This window comes from Cherax quadricarinatus, chromosome 15 (genome assembly GCF_038502225.1).
Source record: "Cherax quadricarinatus isolate ZL_2023a chromosome 15, ASM3850222v1, whole genome shotgun sequence".
NCBI lineage: Eukaryota > Metazoa > Arthropoda > Malacostraca > Decapoda > Parastacidae > Cherax > Cherax quadricarinatus.
This window is the reverse complement of record NC_091306.1, coordinates 4,756,455-4,779,130: the sequence shown is the minus strand read 5'-3', so window position 1 is coordinate 4,779,130 and position 22,676 is coordinate 4,756,455. Positions and strand designations below refer to the sequence as shown.

The 22,676-nt window shown below is 43.5% G+C and overlaps 1 protein-coding gene across 2 annotated transcripts in view; it reads right to left on the bottom strand.

Annotated features, from left to right (window-relative positions):
* Positions 1-22,676, bottom strand: part of LOC128692024 (uncharacterized) — a 93,605-nt gene that overhangs the window by 49,856 nt on the left and 21,073 nt on the right. For both annotated transcript variants that reach the window (XM_070085092.1, XM_070085093.1), the window contains exon 2: positions 14,544-14,630. In XM_070085092.1, coding sequence (XP_069941193.1) covers positions 14,544-14,623 — 80 coding nt within the window. In that variant the 5' untranslated portion in view covers positions 14,624-14,630. The remainder of the gene's footprint in view (positions 1-14,543; positions 14,631-22,676) is intronic.

Below are 22,676 nucleotides of genomic sequence, written 5' to 3'. Positions count from 1 at the left end.
GTCGGGGAAGACGAAGGTGACATCTGAGGAGTCTTTCGTCCAGGAAGCTTCGACCCAGGATGGCTCATTGGCGGATGTGATCAAGGATTTTCTGGATGGGGAGGAGCCCTGTGCAGAAGGTGTCCTCAGTTTATGTGAGGAAGGAGCGCTGGAGGGACAACAAAACGTGGAGGAAGCCTTGAGTAAGAAAGGACTGGAGCATGTGGTGGTTGTAGAGGTACACCAGGAGGATTCGCCTGATGGTGATATGTGTGTAAGCGGGAGTTCTAGGAAAAGAACGGCTGCATCAGAGATAGACGAGGTCATTACCCCGGGGCAGAGGCCAGGGAAGAAGTCATGGGCAGTGGTGGTGGAGCTGATGTCTCATAGTGGTAGAGGAGCGCCTGAGTTGCACAGTGGGAGAGGGAGGGGGGAGGTAACTGCACAGGAAAAATCGAGTGACAAAGGCACACGTAATGTGAAAAGTGCAGTGAGTAAATCCCAGCTGCATAGGGGAAAGCTGCCCCTTCTATAAATTTCAGATGTGTCACACTTAATGTTAATGGCCTTAAGACTGAGGTCAAGAAAGTTTGGTTGGAGTGGTTTTTACGGCTGTTTGATGTCGACATTTGTTTTTTGCAAGAGCATAATCACAGAGCTGGATGTGAGTTGAGGGTGATAGGATATCGGATGTATGTTAGCAGTGCTTTGCAATTGAAAGGTGGGGTAGCAGTGGCGGTAAAGGAGACCAGCCCCTTGCGTGTCATGGGTTGGGGAGAGGGGGGGTGGGAGGGTCGTGAGGGTGGATGGTGTCTGGGGTGAGAGTCGGGCCAGTTTTGTTGGTGTTTACATGCCAGCAACTAGTAATACCAGGGTAAAAGTAGATTTTGTCAGGGAGGTATTGCTGTATCACTTGAGAGGTTTGCCTGCTATAACAGTAATAGGAGGTGATTGGAATTGTGTGATTCGGAGTGGTGATGTCGAACCGAGAGGGGCGGCTTGTGTGTTGAGTGTTCTGAGGGATGTATTGCGAGATATTGGGGTTGTTGATGTGGTGGGGAGGGGGGGATACCTAGTGGAGCACAAGTTCATCCGTAGGGGATATGAGGCGCGATTGGACAGAATCTATATTAAGCAGGGTATAGAAGTTGTGAGGGTGCAAACCTTCGATGTGGGGTTTTCTGATCACAGGGCAGTAATAGCAGATCTGATGTGGGATGGAGTGGTGTGTATTTATTCTGGGTACTGGAAATTAAATGTAAGGCTTCTTAAGGAGGAGGGGGAGGGGCCTTTTTTCAGTGATTGGTGGTTGCATTTTTGGGAGGCTAGGGACAGGGAGATAGATCTGTTAGATTGGTGGGAAATGCAGGCCAAACCTGAAATAGCGAATTTTTTTAAGGTTAGAGGACGAGAAGAGGCGAGGTGGGGTTTTGGGTTGCAAAATTATCTGGAGGGACAGTTGCAAGACTGTTATGATGGGGGAGGTGGTAGGAGGGATGACATGGCTATTCTTCGGAGTAGAATAGCTGAATTACACAATGATAGGTTTGATGCAATCAGGGTTAGGGCGGGGTTAGAGGACGTATTGTGGGGTGATAAGCTGTCCGGGTTTGTTTCACGTAAATTTCGAGACCGACAGAGGGTAACCACCATTCTACAATTGGAGACAAGCCCTGGGGTGGGAGGGTATCCAGAGGGTCGGGTCCTATCCAACACGGAAAGTATGAGTCTCTATACTGATAGTTGGTTTAGGGAGAAATGGAGTATCAGGGAGGGGGGTTCCTGGGAGGGTATTTTTGGAGGGGGGTTCCATAGCGTTTTAAGTGAGCAGGATAGAGTGGGGTTGGAGGGTGGTATAAGTGAGGTTGAGGTGGAAGAGGCAGTTTTCGGGATGAGTACCGGGAAAACACCGGGGATAGACGGTATACCCAATGATTTTTATAGAGCACATTGGGGGTGTATTAGGCAATGCTTTGTTAGGGTATTGGATCATATGTTAACTAGTGGGAAGTTGGGCAAATCGCAAAGTATGGGTGTCATAGTTTTGGTGCCAAAGTAGAGGGGGGGAAGAGAGTTGAGTGCTTATCGAGCAATATCTCTGATGTGCGCAGATTACAAGGTTTTTGCGAAAATTTTAGGTAATAGACTGAAGAAGGTCATGGGGTCGGTGATACATGGGGGACAGTTTGGAATCCCGGGGAGGAGTATGCGGGTAGGTCATGGGCGTATTAGGGATTTCCTCGAGGGTAGTAGTAAGGGAGGTATTCTAGGTCTGGATTGGGAGAAAGCCTATGATTATGTGGATAGGGATTTTTTGATTGAGAGTATGGTGAGAATGGGTTTTGGAGGGAGGGTGGTGGGATGGGTGAGGACATTGTATGCTGATGCATCGATGAGAGTACAGGTAAATGGTAGGTTGGGTAGTCCTGTAAGCATGGGGAGGGGTTTAAGGCAGGGGTGTCCGCTCTCCCAAATACTCTTTGCATGTGTGCAGAATCCTTTCTATGTTCTGGTTGATGGTGGGATGGGAAGGATGGGGGAGAGTGGAGGCTTTTGTGGGAATATAGTTGGTTATGTAGATGATACAACTGTTTTACTCAATGAGATAGAAGATTTAAGTAAAGTGGGAAGGGTACTTGAGATTTTTGGGAATGCTACTGGGATGAGAGTTAATAAGCAGAAATCACGGTTGCTTCAGGTAGGCGCTTGGGTAGGCGGGACCTTGGGGGAGGAGTTTGGCTGGATAACTGTAGAAAGGCTCAAGATTTGTGGGATTTTGTATTTGGCAGATGCACAGGAGAGCAGGAGGGTTAATTCAGAAATGGTAATGGACAGAGCTTTGAGTAGGCTTAGGAATCTATGGGCCGGGGACGTAACCTTGCATCAAAGGGTTGTGGTGGTAAATACGCTGATTTATAGTAAGGTGTGGGGAGTGGCGGAAATTTATCCCTTACGAAGTCAGGATATTATGGAATTACAAAGGAGAGTATTAAGGTATGTGTGGGGTTTTGGGAGGGCGTGGTTGGGCAAAGATGTGGTAATGACTGCGGTAAGACAGGGAGGATTGGGATTGATGGCATTAGGATCTAGGGTGAAGGCGCTATATGTGAAGCAGAGGTATATTCGGGCAGGGGGGAAAGGGGTCTTCGGGTGGGGGAGGTGATGGGGGATATCAGCAAATGGTGGGGTGGCAGGGACTTAGTGGAGTGTGAAGATATGTTGAGGTTTATGTTAAAGGTTCGCAATGTTAAAAAACTCAAGGTAAAACGGTTGGTCGGAGTGAGTCGTCGTCAGGAATCAATGCAGGGGATGGCAGTGTATCCCACATATGATTGGAGAGTGATATGGGTGGAATTTAGTAAACTAAGAATACAGGCAAGAGTGAGGGAATTAGTATATATAGATTTCTTATGGGGACGTTAGCATCGAAAGAGGTGCTAAGACAAATGGGTTTTGTGAGAGAGGCATCATGCGGTTTTTGTGGGGAAGTTGAAACTGCTTTCCATGTAGTATATTTTTGTTCTGCTTTGGAAGTGGTAAGATTGTGGCTGAAGAGGGTTTTCCTTTTATTAGGGGGGAGGTCAGATATCACTTCTTAGGGCTTTAATGTTAGATATGGGAGGGATGCCCAACGAGGTGGGGAGGGCTATCAGATACGTAATAGTTGATTACTTGTATGTCTCTTGGGGGATGAGGGAGGTGGAGGGAAACATTAGGATAAAAGCATTGGCGGCATGTTTTTATAGGACAGCGTGTAGGAACAAACAATTATATGGGGGGCGGTGGGTAACTAGTTTTCCAGAGGGATATCGTGGACTTACTGTTGAACGTTTACTCCGCTTGGTAACGGGGTGAGGAGGCAAGGGGTTGGTCTCTTCAGTGGTGTGTCCTCTTGGAGTGCTTGGATGCCTGATGAGGAAGGTTGACTGGTTTGCAAGGTGTTTGATGTGGGTAAAGTTTATTTGTAGGGAGCCGTCGGGGGCTCCGGGGTATGTAGATCTTATGAATTTTGTAAAACCAGAGTTAAAAGTTGTATGTGATTTTCTGTTTTTTCTTTTATCATTATAAGAACCATTTTATATAGGGGGTTTATATTCATATGTATATGTGAGGATATGCTTTATATATTCGAATCTGATGATAGTTTTATCCTTGTCATACGTCTTTTTTTTATCGTATAATTGAAGGGGAACATTATGAACTATGTACGAGAATATATAAGTATTTTATGGGGTTTATATATACCCTTCATTTTGTATGGAAGGTCATATTATATATGGAGTGTTAATCGGTAAAATTAACTTTGTGTGTGTGTAGGTGTGTTTGTGGGAACAATGTCTTAGGTATACTTCTATTATTGGATGTAATATATTTTTAGTTTATTTAGTGACTAGTCATTTTGCGTTTTATTTCTATGTATAATTCAGTTTGTTCTGTACGAACACATGTGCACATACACGTATGTGTGTATATGTATATGTATATATATACATATATATATATATGATTATAGGACTTATTCCTACATGTTTTATAATGACTCCGACTGTTTGTTTGGAAGTCGGTATGTTTTTTTTCCGTAAACTGGTTGTGTTATTTCAGTAGAATTTTGTTACATCAATGTGTTAAAATGTATTTAGTGTTTTGTGTGTGTACTGACATTGTCTGCCGCGGTTTTTTGATTTGCTAATTGTCGGCTGGTGTTTTTTTCTTTTTATGGTTTATGTGTATGTTGCTTTTAAATAAAATATAAAAAAAAAATGCCTTCCATCCCCCCCTTACTAGCCCTGTATAGTAATAATAATAATAATAATAATAATAATAATAATAATAATAATAATAATAAATGTGGTTGTAATAGAAGTTCACAGTAAATCGATCCATTATTTAGTTTATATATATATATAAATATATATATATATATATATATATATATATATATATATATATATATATTTATTATATATATATATATAAATATGTGTGTACTCACCTATTTGTGGTTGCAGGGGTCGAGTCATAGCTCCTGGCCCAGCCTCTTCACTAATTGCTACTAGGTCCTCTCTCTCCCTGCTCCATGAGCTTTATCATACCTCACCTTAAAACTATGTATGGTTCCCGCCTCCACTACGTCACTTTCTAGGCTATTCCACGGCTTGACTACTCTATGACTGAAGAGATACTTCCTAACATCCCTTTGATTCATCTGAGTCTTCAACTTCCAATTGTGACCTCTTGTGTCTGTGTCCCATCTCTGGAACATCCCGTCTTTGTCCACCTCGTCTATTCCGCGCAGTATTTTATATGTCGTTATCATGTCTCCCCTGACCTTCCTGGCCTCCATACATGATATCCTCGATGTCAGAACTACTCAAGGTGAATACAAGGTCCAGTCTTGCTGGTTCATCCTCTCCTCTCTCTCTGGTAGTGTCTCTAACATGTTGATGCATGAGATTTTCCAGTACCACATCTGTCATCTTGGCTCTCCATGTTTTGGGACCTCCATGGGGCTCCAGGTTTTCCCAGTCAATCTCCTTGTGATTGAAATCACCCATAACTAGTGTGTGTGTGTGTGTGTGTGTGTGTGTGTGTGTGTGTGTGTGTGTGTGTGTGTGTGTGTGTGTGATTTAATAACAGTGGAGAGCCAGCTGCTACACCTACATCTCAGCCAATACCTGCACAACGCTTTTAAGAACACCTTCGTCTCTGCCAACACCAGCACTGTGAGGGAAAAGTTCAACAGATTGGAGTAGCAAGCGAGTACATGGTGACGATAATTTGATTGCTGGGTCAGTCTAGCTCCCGCTATCCACTCCTCCCCCCCCCCTTCTCCCCACCCCGAAAGGTGACGTGTGGGGCTCCGGCCAAACAGTAATCACTCGACTCACAGCTCCCAGCACAACTGTAAGTAAAAGCCTCTGCTCCTATTCTAGTGGACTTATTGGTTGAAAACTTCACTTCTGACCAATAATAAACTTAGTCCTTTCAGCCTTGATCTCCATGTTAGATGTTTTGATAATCACCACGTCTTTTAGGTATTGTACTTATCATGGAGAGTGATTTCTTAAGCAGTGGGTAACCTGTCTCTCTTTCCAGCTTGGAATGACAGATCGGGTCACCTGCCAACCAACGAGAAGTGTTAAAGGAGAAGGATTTTTGCAAAAGTCCAGAGACGTCACTTTTTGATCTACCTACCTGATTAACTGTAGGCGACAGCAGACAGTAACCCCTCATGTTTGTAGTGGTAAAGAACCTGCTTTCCTGTCATCTGGACTGACTATTCAAGGCTATAGACGCTGTGAAGGACTAGCCGTTGGGTTGTCACCAACATCTGTGACCCCCCCCACATCATCAGTAACGGCTACAATTTCTACAAGACGGTGTCAACCACCACCAGACACCCCATACCTATACCTGTGCCAACACCTGTTCTAATACCTAAGTCAGTACGTACACCTGTACCAACACCCTCACCTTTACCTACAACTGACCCAACATCTACATACACACACAGAAAAACAGTTGATACTCAGCTTAACCCAGGCATTAGTAACAACTATGAGGATATAGCTCACTCCTGTGATTGTGGACTCCAGCTTAGGTCCAGAGATGCACAAAATCACTAAATTGAATATCGATACCTTCTCATCCCCGCCACTGAACTGACGTTGGAACACTTGCTAAATTAGAGGTCAGGAAAGTAGGAGCCCGGCAGCCGTGTGCTCCTACACAGGACACATATTGCCGTGTGTGTCCTACATAGAGCCGGATTCGAAAACTAACTGTGGCCATTTCAAACTTGGCCAGCTCCAAGTGCCAGCCCTATCCTGCCTTGGAGCTCTGTTGCCAATACTGACAATTAAGTTCTCTTAACATGTGAGAATGCCAGTCACTATGCTCTGCATAAAAAGGGGCTTTTGGCATGTACTCCCAGTACTTGTACTCCTTTGTACATACATGTATTATGATGAAATAAAATTATTATTATTATTATTATTATTATTATTCATAAATTTGTCATGGTTCTGAGATCTGGTGAAACATCTCATTTCTAATATTAAACTAATGAAAATTTAGACATGGCAAGAAGGGTGCGGTATGGCATTCTGTAGCTCTGCTCTCTGAGGCGGGAGAATGTCATTTAAAAAAATCTTTCTCGCCTCCTTGGTACAGGTGATAACTGTCACAGTGTCCTCGGGGCTACAAAGTCATCTCAATGAAGAGGGGACGGGAAGGTCTAAAGCCAGTGGAACAAATTCCTCCCCAAATGATACCCGAAGGACGCTTCCAGGGGGTCAACACCCCCGCAAGTCAGTGGAACAAATTCCACCCCAAATGATACCTGAAGGACGCTTCCAGGGGGTCAACACCCCCGCAAGTCAGTGGAACAAATTCCACCCCAAATGATACCTGAAGGATGCTTCCAGGGGGTCAACACCCCCGCAACCTGATCCCCGACCAGGTCTCCTGGTAAATCAAGGCTTGATGTATTCGGGCAGTGAAAGTTCTCTGTACGTTTTCCAGTTCAGAAATCTCGCCTGCCTTGAAGGGGGTCGTTATTATACAGCAGTATTCCACTCTGGAGAGAACAAGAAACTTGAAGAGTATCATCAGTGGCCCAGAATTTCTTGTCTTGAACATTCTAAATATACGATATATATTTTTTCTTGTAGGAGCGATAGCAACGTTGTTGTGATCCTATTAATTTCCTCCATTGGGCTATAGTTTTTGCTCCTTTTCTGTAGGATACTATAGGCCCGAGATAGTGGTCGTGGGGCAGAATACATGGGTATGTTGTCGATGGCTTCGTACTTCAGAGTCTGCTGCCTTTGAGAAGATCTATTATCCGTTGTCTTCGCCTGTAGATGCCTCTCTCTGTCGAATTTTCATCTTCATCGCAGAGCGCCAATGAACTCTTTCTCCCGAGAAACTGGTTTAGATCCCCGGTGGTCGTATCATTTTCCCAGCGTATTTCATAATGGTCCCTAGTCATTTGATCCCAGATGATGTAATGTTAAAATCGAATTTGTTAAAACCACCCTGATGACTGCTGATCTTGTTTCTGTCTCTGGCCACTGTACACCCAGGTCTGAGCCTCAACTATATTGTGGTCCGAGATTGTAGTCTTTGATACCGTTTTATCCCGGACGAAGTCCTCACTGTTCGAAAATATAAGATCCAAGGTATTTCCCAGGCTATTGTATTCAGGAATCTTCTGGCTTAAGGCGAATATATTGCAGAGGTTCAATAATTATGTTGTGTGAGACTATTTCTCCAAATTAGCTCCAGGAACTCTCTGCAGTTACAGTTCTTGATACATTCATCCAATTAAAATGTCTCGAATTGGATTTACCCAGCAGCAACATATATGGGGCTGGGTTAGATATATGTTCAAGACAATGACTTGATAAGGAATATCCGCTAGGAATTTTTATTGACCTAAGAAAAGCATTTGACACAGTAGACCACGGCATCCTGCTCCACAAACTTGACCACTATGGTATAAGAGGCCATGCGCTTGCATATTTTAAATCCTACCTTTCTAATAGGTATCAGTATGTCACCATTAAAGACACAGCCTCATCAATACGGCCACTTGATACTGGAAGTGTCCTTGGACCCCTGCTCTTCCTCATTTACATCAATGATCTTCCAAACATATCCCAACAGCTGAAACCCATTCTCTTTGCTGACGACACGACTTATGTCATCTCTCACCCTAATCTTACCACCCTCAACACCATTGTTAACGAGGAGCTGCTCAAAATATCGACTTGGATGACAGCCAATAAACTTACACTTAACACTGGCAAAACCTACTATATTATGTTTGGTAGCAGAGCAGGTGTTGTGCAACTTAACATTAAGATCGACAACACTCTAATTGCCAGACATAATGAGGGCAAATTCCTTGGCCTATACCTCGACAACCTAAATTTCAGCACCCATATTCAACACATAACAAAACAAGTATCCAAAACGGTGGGGATCCTCTCCAAGATACGATACTACGTGCTGCAAACTGTCCTTCTCACACTATACCATTCACTTATATATCCATGCATCACCTATGCTATCTGTGCTTGGGGTTTAACTGCAGCAACACACCTAAAGCCAATAACAACCCAACAAAAAGCCGCAGTAAGAATAATCACTAAATCCCATCCCTGGCAACCCCCCCCCTCACTCTTCATAGATCTAAACTTACTCCCTGTTCAGTACATCCACACTTACTGCTGTGCAATCTACATCTAGAGGACCTTAAATTCCAATATTAACCTTGACCTAAAACGCTTTCTTGATAGTTGTGACAGAACCCACAGGCATAACACCAGACACAAACATCTCTATGACATTCCCCGTGTTCGACTAAACCTTTACAAAAATTCAATGTATTTCAAAGGACCTAAAATCTGGAACACCCTACCTGAAAACTCTAGAACTGCAGACACACTCATCACTTTCAAAACTACAGTTAGAAAACATCTTAAAATAATAAATCCTAACTAGTCATAAGTTTGCCTATGATACTCCAATACAGACACTTTGTATTGTGCCAAAACAAAAGCATTCACATTGCTAAACTCACAAATTATGATGTAGTCACTTAGCCTTAGTACCATAATCTGTAAGGATTTAATGTTAAGAATTAATCTAAGTCTGCCCGAAATACCTAGCCATGCTAGGTGTCCTAGTGGCCCCCTCTGTAATTAGTATTTTATAACATGTAAACCACACAATACCCAAAACCTGTAAACCCCACATTGTAACCCTTATAGAGAATAAACTTGAATCCCCAGTAGCTGACTCTTGAGCTGCTGAGAAGTTGACTCACAACGCCAACATCTGCTTCAACATTTACACCTGTACCAGTACTTTCTCCAACACCTGGACTAATACGTGCACCAACACCAATGCCTGGATTAACACCTGCACCAACACCTGTATTAACACCTGCACCAACATCTGCATTAACACTTGCACCTGTACCAACACCATGACTAACACCTACACAACGTCTGTACCCACAATTACGATAAGAATACCTCCACCAACACCTGCATCAACGCTTCTAAATTTAATTAATGAAATTAAACTCCTTAAATAAATACTTCTAATGATTTGACTCTAATGAATGAGCAGTTTTTAATAAGAGTAATTATTATGTTTTAAATTAAGCCGTGCGATAACAGTATGTGACATTATTACACTTGTGGTGACAGTATGTGATGTTGTTACACCTAGTGTTAAGGATAAAACAGCTTGAAGAACACTTAAAGAATCATGGAATGGAATGAGAACTCCTACACAGTTTCAAGTGTAGGTATGACGGTACCCTTGTTTGAACCACACCGGTTAAATGATGGTTAAGAGTCGATGTGACATGCATCAAGTACGTCACCCTCATTCGCTTGAATCACACATTCCCATCTTGCATTTCGTCCATAAGCCACTGTCAGTTTTTATCATATAGTTTTTGTGTAGCGGGCTCGTTGAGTGATATAGGTTGGAATTAATAGGTTTTTCTGCTTTGCTACAGGTTTATTGAAGAGTCTTTGGAAACAGCCTGGCTCAACACATCTACAACTCCACTGCGAAGAGCTGCCAGTCATGAACATCAAAACTCAGGGTGGGGAAAGGGGGGTTGAACTTCAGGCAAGTTGATTTGATACCTACACCCAGGTCTGGAGGGCAGTCTCTCACCAGCTCTAGCTCTGTGGAGAAATTTTCTCCAGGAGGGAGATATCAGCCCCCTTCAGCCCTTTTCAGCCCTTTTCAGCCCTGAGGGACCCAGCCCTCTCAGAAGAGGCAAGCATCCTGTTTACTTCCACATCAAGTAATTACAAGTAGATGTTTAACCAGCATGTATCAGTCACAGGTCACGCCACGTCTTTCCAAGAGACCAGTGTTGTAAATAGTGTAGTTCAATGAGAGACAATCAATCTCTTACCCTAGCAGGAGAATTAAGGAAAATCCTGCACCCACTTTATTACCGTGTTAAAGATAGTGTATATTGTTGTCTATTCCCAGACAGCAAGAATCAATTATTCTGCATTACTTCATGGTGGAAGTTTGGCAAGGAAGGGAAATATGCTTGAATCAGCTTTTTCTTTGTGGCTAGAGACAGTGGCGGCATAGGGTGCTATGGCGTCTTCAGATTGCTTTATCCCTGCCAAGGGAAACATCAACGCCGGGATAACGAACAAAAAAAGACAATCCACAGTTACAGTAGAACAATTACAAGAAGTGTGTGTTGAACTGTCTGTAGTAATAGTACTGTAAATTTAAACGCTTGAAGGACAATTCAGTGTACCATGTGTATTGAGAACTATTTTCATAGACTAACAAACAGTGCACCGCAAGACACTCCTTCTTCTTTCAAGACAACGATACCCGAGTGAACATATGGGTCAGATAAAGATGCCCGGGTAGGTCTAGTAATTAAGGAGACTAGCTAGGTCAGCTGCACAGCAGATAGCTAGTTCATTTTCTCTAGATTTATCACCATACACTAGGTGACATGAGGGCTTTTTAGCCCAAACAAGTGAGTATAAAGATCCAGTCAATATTCAGTTATTCAATGGAAATACTGACACAACACCCCCTAGGGGTAATTATACTTATCATAACTCTCCCCTTTCAGGCCATGTGTGGTTACAGTTGCATCGTCAGCTCCAAGAACATTCTGGACGTCATCAAGCTAAGTCCCATACAATTCACTTATTATATGATTAGCTTGTTTGTATGCAAAAACCCACAAGCTCATTACACATACTGGTCTCACTTATATGAGTCTGTGAGCTATTGGCGAGCGTATCAGTTTTGTTCCCTCATATTATGTCACCAGTGCGGTGTCTGCCCACCTGGCTGCTCCGTTGCACACACTGAAATTATTTGTTTATACTGATATTGATGTTAGGAATTTACGGATGTTTCAAAAACTACCTTCGGTGTTTGCGTTTGTCTTTGCTCTCTGTGTCACACAGGGCCTAGTGGCATATATTGAACCTTTTATCCATTGTTGACACGAATATAATTGAATCACTGTTTTCACAAAAAGCATTTTCGAATATAAATGTATCTTTGTATTATTCAAAATTTAATTCATTTATAATTAATATCCTACTGTACAACTATGATATACTCCTTAGTATTAAGTAGACTGTAAGCCAATAATGTTAAATTGGCCCATAATGCCTAGGCATAATAGAGGCTGTATTTGCATTGCAACCCACTATTGTAAATACAAAATCTCAATGTACTCTTTGCAAAGACATAAAATAAATAAATAAATAAATAAATGAAATAAATACGTCCATAACGGGAGACAGAAGAAGTAGAGCTCAGTTCTGTGTCCATATACGCACTCATACTTCAAATAAGTACTCACACGTCAAATACGCACCAATAAGCACACACACGTCAGATACGCACAGATAAGTACACACGCGTCAAATATGCATAAATTCTTCAAATTCAACAAATGCATACACAGGATACAAATGCGTTCACAAATACATACACAGATTTAAATACGTGAAAATACAAACACAGACCACTTTTACTGACAAACGATCCAAATAAGCACATAATATACAAATACGTGCACGTGAAATACACACACACACACACACACACACACAACTGAGGAGGAAGTGAAGAAGCTGCTAAGTGACCTTGATACCTCAAAGGCAATGGGACCGGACATCTCCCCGTGGGTACTTAGAAAGGGAGCAGAGATGCTGTGTGTCCCATTAACCACAATCTTCAACATATCCCTTGAAATTGGGCAACTGCCTGAGGTATGGAAGACGGCAAATGTAGTTCCCATTTTTAAAAAAGGAGACAGAAAAGAGGCACTAAATTAGACTAATATCACTGACGTGTATAGTATGCAAAGACATGGAGAAGATTATCAGGAGGAGAGTGGTGGAGCACCTGGAACGAAACAAGATTATAAACGACAACCAGCACGGATTCATGCAGGCAAATCCTGTGTCACAAACTTTCTGGAGTTTTATGACAGTTGCAGAAGTACGACACGAGAGAGAGGGGTGGGTTGATTGCATTTTCTAGGACTGCAAGAAGGCCTTTGACAAAGTACCTCACAGGAGATTAATGCAGAAACTAGAGGATCAGGCACGTATAACAGGAAGGACACTGCAATGGATCAGAGAATACCTGACAGGGAGGCAAAAACGAGTAATGGCACGTGATGAGGTATCACAGTGGGCACCTGTGACAAGCGGGGTCTCACAGGGGTCGGTCCTAGGACCAGTGCTATTTTTGGTATATGTGAATGACATGGAAGGGATAGACTCAGAGGTGTCCTTGTTCGCACATGATGTGAATTAATCAGGAGAATTAAATCAGATGAGGATCAGGTAGGCCTTCAAAGAGACCTGGACAGGCTGGATACGTGGTCCAGCAACTGGCTTCTTGAATTTAACCCTGCCAAATGCAAAGTCATGGAGAAGGGCAAAGAAGACCGTAGGCAGAGTATAGACTAGGTGGCCAACGACTGCAGTCCTCGCTCAAGGAGAAAGATCTTGGCGTGAGTATAACACCGAATACGTCTCCGGAAGCACACATCAACCAGATAACTGCTGCAGCATATGGGCGCCTGGCAAACCTGAGATTAGCATTCCGATACCTAAGTAAGGAATCTTTCAAGACACTGTACACCGTATACGTCAGGCTCATACTGGAGTATGCAGCACCAGTTTGGAACCCGCACCGGGTCAAGCACGTTAAGAAATTAGAGAAAGTGCAAAGGTTTGCGACAAGGTTAGTTCCAGAGCTAAGGGGAATGTCCTATGAAGAAAGACTGAGGGAAATCGGCCTGACGACACTGGAGGGCAGAAGGGATAGGGGAGACATGACAACGACATACAAAATACTGCCTGGAATAGACAAGGTGGACAGAGACAAGATGTTCCAGAGAGGGGACACAGGAACAAGGGGTCACTCTTGTAAATTGAAGACTCAGATGAGCCACAGGGATGTTAGGAAGCACTTCTTCAGTCATAGAGTGGTCAGGAAGTGGAACAGTCTGGCGAGCGATATAGTGGAAGCAGGAACCATACATAGATACACAAATAACCCGCACATAAAAGAGAGAAGCTTACGACGACGTTTCGGTCCGACTTGGACCATTGACAAAGTCACTTTGTCGCCGTAAGCTTCTCTCTTTTATGTGCGGGTTATTTGTGTATCGTTCCAGTCACGGTATTGTGCCTTTTTTTGTTATTAACCATACATAGCTTTAAGACGAGGTATGATGAAGCTCAAGGAGCAGGGAGAGAGAGGACCTAGTAGCGTTCAGTGAAGAGTCGGGGCCAGGAGCCTAGTTTTGATCCCTGCAACTACAATTAGGCGAGTACACACTCACACACACACACACACACACACACACACACACACACACACACACACACACACACACACACACACACACACACACACACACACACACACACAGGGCACAAATACCTACATACACTACAAGACGTACAGACTAAATATACGTACAGAGACTATAAAACTACGTACACACAACTCACCCTACATAAAACAGAAGAACAATACCAACGGTCAGAAGCAACAGAAGATTTCGCGAAGATTTACCCGTTAACATCATCATTGCTGATCTGTTGAGAGAACAGATGTTAGAGTTAGAGCATCACACCCGCAAGTTATATATACCGGGTGGTGGTGTTTGTTTCTCAGTGTATATACAGTGAAAATTGCGTCTCTCAGTTTATATACATTGAGAAGTGTGTCTCTCAGTGTATATACAGTGAGAAGTGTCTCTCAGCGTATATACAGCGAGAGGTGTCTCTCTCAGTGTATATACAGTGAGAAGTGTATCTCTTAAGTGTTTAGTATTCGCAGCCTTTCACACCCACTGCTGACGCAGGTGCAGCTGCTGCTGATTACTGCTGCCTTCAGTAGGGGATTAAGGGGGAGGTCCTTGATGCTCTGGAAGGACTCTTGATGCACGTGTAGTGCGTTCGGTGTGAGTGACTAGACTGGGCAGCCTGATAAGAAACTAATCAACCGCTTAAAATTAAGCGGGGGCTTTCTCTGATAGAAAGGGATAATCTATATGATGAAGACTGTCAGCGTTCATCTCACATTAATCTGACAGCTGATAGGGCATTGGTCCCTGAGCTAAAACTCTGTTGCCTGGCTGACAGAACTCTCACTTCACACACTTAGGGTCCGGGTTCGATTCCCGGCGGGGTAGAAACATTTCGACGTGTTTCCTTACACTCTGCCTTGTTCACCTAGCAGCAAGTAGGTACCTGGGTGTTAGTCGACTGGTGAGGAAAATATTGCGTAATTTTTCCCAAAATTATATTGTATAATTTTTATAATGTAAATGTGCATGATTAACGCATTACTGTTGGTCTGAAATATATTAGGAAGTGAGAAGAGAACTGACCTCTCTGACCCAGCGCATGCGCTGGGTCAGAGAAGGGATGCCGGGGCATGGGTAGGGAGTCGCGTGGGTATGCCGAAATAGCGTGGGTGTCTGGTCAAAATGGTACCAGGAAATTGGCGTTCACAGCGGCCTAAAGGATTAATATAGGCCTCACTTCATGACAGGAAGTGTTGTAATTGTTCCCGGTGTGGAGTATGGGACAATAAGTTGTCGAAACCACCATAATAGGGCGATAACGGAAAATAGTGAGCGACCCGACGACGCCATGACGAGTGAGTTCATTTTGGAAAATACCTGCCGATTTAATCATCACTCATCGGGCTCAGATCTTAATGGATCAACCTTTAACAGCTTTCAGGGAGAAGGCTTACAGCTTTTCATCTCATCCCCTGCATGCATCGACCAACTAGAGATTTTAACAATGCAAGGAATTCGCAAGAGCAGGCGAAATATACACAAACACTGAACTCTGGCCGAAGGAGATCCGAACCTACGAACCTTGAAACAAGGAACGCAGTGCTTTACCATTCTCACCACACTGCACAGGCATGCAGGGGATGAGATGAAAAGCTGTAAGCCTTCTCCCTGAAAGCTGGCTGCCTTGGATCAACGTCTAGCATGAGCTGGGCGCCAAGGTATTGGTCCAGTGTGGTGAGAATGGTAAAGCACTGCGTACCTTGTTCCAAGGTTCGTAGGTTCGAGTCTCCTTCAGCCAGAGATCAGTGTTTGTGTATATTTCGCTTGCTCTTGCGATATATATATATATATATATATATATATATATATATATATATATATATATATATATATATATATATATATATATGCATGCAAAACAACCACTGTGAAAGAATAGAGAAGTTCCAAGCGCATTCGTGACTACTCACATTATCAAGGAACAAATACATTATATATATATATATATATATATATATATATATATATATATATATATATATATATATATATATATATATATATATATATATATAATGTATATATATATATATATATATATATATATATATATATATATATATATATATGTGTGTGTGTGTATATATATGTCGTGCCGAATATGTAAAACTGGTCAATTAGCAAGAACTCATTTAAAATTAAGTCTTTTCTAAAATTTTCTCTTATACGTTTAAAGATATATTTTTTTATTAATGTTAATGTAAAAAAAATTAATTTTGCTCCAAAAGAATCTTAGAAAACTTACCTAACCATATTATCACCAGAACAATTTATTTTAGCCTAATCCAACTAAATATATTTTAGATTTGCTTACAATAATTTAATACTAAACAAACACAGTGAAATATTTTTTTTTTCGTTAGGTTCAGAATGATTTTGGCGAAATTATTGCATACACAAATTTTCACTTGTCCTATATATCAAGATGAGCGTTGCTGTTTAAGCCAACATCGCAAGTTCTGCCTATTCGGCACGACATATATATACATATATGAAGAGAAGTTGCAGAGATTGGTGGATGAATTTGGTAGGGTGTGCAAAAGAAGAAAATTAAAAGTGAATACAGGAAAGAGTAAGGTTATGAGGATAACAAAAAAGATTAGGTGATGAAAGATTGGATATCAGATTGGAGGGAGAGAGTATGGAGGAGGTGAATGTATTCAGATATTTGGGAGTGGACGTGTCAGCGGATGGGTCTGTGAAAGATGAGGTTAATCATAGAATTGATGAGGGGAAAAGGGTGAGTGGTGCACTTAGGAGTCTGTGGAGACAAAGAACTTTGTCCTTGGAGGCAAAGAGGGGAATGTATGAGAGTATAGCTTTACCAACACTCTTATATGGGTGTGAAGCATGGGTGATGAATGTTGCAGCAAGGAGAAGGCTGGAGGCAGTGGAGATGTCATGTCTGAGGGCAATGTGTGGTGTGAATATAATGCAGAGAATTCGTAGTTTGGAAGTTAGGAGGAGGTGCGGGATTACCAAAACTGTTGTCCAGAGGGCTGAGGAAGGGTTGTTGAGGTGGTTCGGACATGTAGAGAGAATGGAGCAAAACAGAATGACTTCAAGAGTGTATTAGTCTGTAGTGGAAGGAAGGCGGGGTAGGGGTCGGCCTAGGAAAGGTTGGAGAGAGGGGGTAAAGGAGGTTTTGTGTGCGAGGGGCTTGGACTTCCAGCAGGCATGCATGAGCGTGTTTGATAGGAGTGAATGGAGACAAATGGTTTTTAATACTTGACGTGCTGTTGGAGTGTGAGCAAAGTAACATTTATGAAGGGGTTCAGGGAAACCGGCAGGCCGGACTTGAGTCCTGGAGATGGGAAGTACAGTGCCTGCACTCTGAAGGAGGGGTGTTAATGTTGCAGTTTAAAATCTGTAGTGTAAAGCACCCTTCTGGCAAGACAGTGATGGAGTGAATGATGGTGAAAGTTTTTCTTTTTCGGGCCACCCTGCCTTGGTGGGAATCGGCCAGTGTGATAATAAATAATATATATATATATATATATATATATATATATATATATATATATATATATATATATATATATATATATATATATATGTTCCTTGATAATGTGAGTAGTCACGAAAGCGCTTGGAACTTCTCTATTCTTTCACAGTGGTTGTTTTGCATATATATATATATATATATATATATATATATATATATATATATATATATATATATATATATATATATATATATATATATATATATATATATATGTATGTGTGTGTGTGTGTGTGTGTCCACTCTCCCTCCCTTCTTCAAGAATGTTTTACTTCCTAACAACTCTGTGACTGAGGAAATACTTCCTAACTTCCCTGTGACTCATCTGAATCTTCAACTTCTAGTTGTGACACCGTGCTGTTGTGTCCCATCTCTGAAACATCCTGTCCCTATCCATATTGTCAATTCCTCTCAGTATTTTATATGTCATTATCAGTGCCGGATCAGCCGGGCTGTGGCTCGTACGTTGGACTGCGTGCGGCCAGCAGTAACAGCCTAGTTGATCAGGCCCTGATCCATCGGGAGGCCTGGTCATGGACCGGGCCACGGGGGCGTTGATCCCCGGAATAACCTCCAGGTAACCTCCAGGTAACCCCCTATCCCTCCTGTCCTCCTCTACTCATAGGACATACCCCTTAGCTCTGGGACGTGTCTTGTTGCAAACTTTTACACTTTCTCTAGTTTTTGATGTGCTTGACCAGGTGTGGGTTCCATACTGGTGCTGCATACTCTAATATGGGCCTGACGTACACAGTGTACAGAGTCTTGAACGATTCCTTACTAAGGTGTCGAAAAACTATTCTTAGGTTTTCCAGGCGCCCATATGCTGCAGAAGTTATTTGGCTGATGTGCGCCTCAGGAGATGTGCTCGGTATTATTCTCACCCCAAGATCCTTTACCTTGGGTGAGGTTTTCAGTCTTTGGCTTCCTAGCCCTTACTTTGTCTGCGGTCTTCTTTAACCTTCCCCAGTCTTCATGACTTTGCACTTACTGGGGTTAAACTCCATTAGCCAGTTGCTGGACCAGGCTTGCAGCCTGTCCAGATCCTTTACTCCTACCAGATCCTCATCCGTTGGAATTAGCTTCACATCATCTGCAAACTGGGACACCTCTGAATCTATCCCTTCCGTCATGTCATTCACATATACTAGAAACAGCACCCTGGCTGCCTTCAAGAGGGAGTTGTAACAGCCTGGTTCACGAGTCCCTGATCCATTGTAGTGCCTCCCCTGTTATTCCTGCTTGGTCCTCCAGCTTTTGCACAAATCTCTTGTGTGGAACTGTGTCAACTCCTTCTTAGAGTCCAAGAAAATGCAATATACCCACCTCTCTCTCTCTTGTCTTACTGCTGTCACATCATAGAACTCCAGTAGGCTTGTGACACAGGATTTCCTGTCCCTGAAACCGTGCTGGCTGTCGTTGATAGGCTCATTCCTTTCTAGGTGCTCCACCATTCTCCTGTGTGTGTGTACTCACCTAATTGTACTCACCTAATTGTGGTTGCAGGGGTCGAGACTCATCTCCTGGCCACGCCTCTTCACTGCTCGCTACTAGGTCTTCTCCGTCTCTGCTTCCTGAGCTTTGTGATACCTTTTCTTAAAACTATGTATGGTTCCTGCCTCCACCACTTCACTTGCTAGGCTATTCCACTTCCTGACGACTCTATGACTGAAGAAATACTTCCTAACGCCCCTGTGACTCTGTGTACTCACCTAGTTGTACTCACCTAGTTGAGGTTGCGGGGGTCGAGTCCGAGCTCCTGGCCCCGCCTCTTCACTGATCGCTACTAGGTCACTCTCCCTGAGCCGTGAGCTTTATCGTACCTCTGCTTAAAGCTATGTATGGATCCTGCCTCCACTACATCGCTTCCCAAACTATTCCACTTACTGACTACTCTGTGGCTGAAGAAATACTTCCTAACATCCCTGTGATTCATCTGTGTCTTCAGCTTCCAACTGTGTCCCCTTGTTACTGTGTCCAATCTCTGGAACATCCTGTCTTTGTCCACCTTGTCAATTCCTCTCAGTATTTTGTATGTCGTTATCATGTCCCCCCTATCTCTCCTGTCCTCCAGTGTCGTCAGGTTGATTTCCCTTAACCTCTCCTCGTAGGACATACCTCTTAGCTCTGGGACTAGTCTTGTTGCAAACCTTTGCACTTTCTCTAGTTTCTTTACGTGCTTGGCTAGGTGTGGGTTCCAAACTGGTGCCGCATACTCCAATATGGGCCTAACGTACACGGTGTACAGGGTCCTGAACGATTCCTTATTAAGATGTCGGAATGCTGTTCTGAGGTTTGCTAGGCGCCCATATGCTGCAGCAGTTATTTGGTTGATGTGCGCTTCAGGAGATGTGCCTGGTGTTATACTCACCCCAAGATCTTTTTCCTTGAGTGAGGTTTGTAGTCTCTGACCCCCTAGACTGTACTCCATCTGCGGCCTTCTTTGCCCTTCCCCAATCTTCATGACTTTGCACTTGGTGGGATTGAACTCCAGGAGCCAATTGCTGGACCAGGTCTGCAGCCTGTCCAGATCCCTTTGTAGTTCTGCCTGGTCTTCGATCGAGTGAATTCTTCTCATCAACTTCACGTCATCTGCAAACAGGGACACCTCAGAGTCTATTCCTTCCGTCATGTCGTTCACAAATACCAGAAACAGCACTGGTCCTAGGACTGACCCCTGCGGGACCCCGCTGGTCACAGGTGCCCACTCTGACACCTCGCCACGTACCATGACTCGCTGCTGTCTTCCTGACAAGTATTCCCTGATCCATTGTAGTGCCTTCCCTGTTATCCCTGCTTGGTCCTCCAGTTTTTGCACCAATCTCTTGTGTGGAACTGTGTCAAACGCCTTCTTGCAGTCCAAGAAAATGCAATCCACCCACCCCTCTCTCTCTTGTCTTACTGCTGTCACCATGTCATAGAACTCCAGTAGGTTTGTGACACAGGATTTCCCGTCCCTGGCTGCTGTTGATGAGATCATTCCTTTCTAGGTGTTCCACCACTCTTCTCCTGATAATCTTCTCCATGATTTTGCATACTATACATGTCAGTGACAGTGTGTGTGTGTGTGTGTGTGTGTGTGTGTGTGTGTGTGTGTGTGTCTGTTTGTCTGTCTGTCTGTCTGTCTGTCTGTGTCTGTCTGTGTCTGTCTGTCTGTGTCTGTGTATATGTGCATGTGTGTGTGTGTCTGCATGTGTATTTGTGTACTCATATATGTGTGAGTGCTTGTACTCGTGTGTGTATGTATACTCGTGTGTGTGTGTACTCACCTATTTGTGTGTACTCACCTAATTGTACTCACCTAATTGTGGTTGCAGGGGTCGAGACTCAGCTCCTGGCCCCGCCTCTTCACTGATCGCTACTGGATCCTCTCTCTCTCTGCTTCCTGAGCTTTGTCATACCTCTTCTTAAAACTATGTATGGTTCCTGCCTCCACTACTTCACTTGCTAGGCTATTCCACTTGCTGACAACTCTATGACTGAAGAAATACTTCCTAACGTCCCTGTGACTCGTCTGAGTCTTCAGCTTCCAGTTGTGACCCCTTGTCCCTGTGTCCCCTCTCTGGAACATCCTATCTCTGTCCACCTTGTCTATTCCCCGCAGTATCTTGTATGTCGTTATCATGTCTCCCCTGACCCTTCTGTCCTCCAGTGTCGTCAGTCCGATTTCCCTTAACCTTTCCTCGTACGACATTCCCTTGAGCTCTGGGACTAGCCTTGTTGCAAACCTTTGTACTTTCTCTAACTTCTTGACGTGCTTGACCAGGTGTGGGTTCCAGACTGGTGCTGCATACTCCAGTATGGGCCTAACATACACAGTGTACAGTGTCTTGAACGATTCCTTATTGAGGTATCGGAACGCTATTCTCAGGTTTGCCAGGCGCCCGTATGCTGCAGCGGTTATTTGGTTGATGTGTGCCTCCGGTGATGTACTCGGTGTTATGGTCACCCCAAGGTCTTTCTCCCTGAGTGAGGTCTGTAGTCTTTGTCCACCTAGCCTATATTCTGTCTGCGGTCTTCTTTGCCCCTCCCCAATCTTCATGACTTTGCATTTGGCTGGATTGAATTCGAGGAGCCAGTTACTGGACCACATGTCCAGCCTCTCCAGGTCTCTTTGCAGTCCTGCCTCATCCTCGTCCGATTTAATTCTTCTCATCAACTTCACGTCATCTGCGAACAGGGACACTTCAGAGTCTATTCCTTCCATCATGTCGTTCACATATATCAAAAATAGCACTGGTCCTAGAACTGACCCCTGTGGGACCCCGCTCGTAACAGGCGCCCACTGTGATACCTCTTCACGTACCATGACTCGTTGCTGCCTCCCTGTCAGGTATTCCCTTATCCATTGCAGTGCCCTTCCTTTTATGTGTGCCTGATCCTCCAGCTTCTGCACTAATCTCTTGTGGGGAACTGTGTCAAAGGCCTTCCTGCAGTCTAGGAAAACGCAATCTACCCAACCCTCTCTCTCGTGTCTTACTTCTGTTACCTTGTCATAAAACTCCAGGAGGTTTGTGATACAAGATTTGCCTTCCATGAACCCATGCTGGTTTTCATTTATAATCTTGTTCCTTTCCAGGTGTTCGACCACTCTCCTCCTGATAATCTTCTCCATGACTTTGCACACAATACATGTCAGAGACACAGGTCTGTAGTTTAGTGCCTCGTTTCTGTTTCCTTTCTTAAATATGGGGACTACATTAGCTGTCTTCCATTTCTCAGGTAGTTGCCCAGTTTCAAGGGATGTGTTGAAGATTGTGGTTAGAG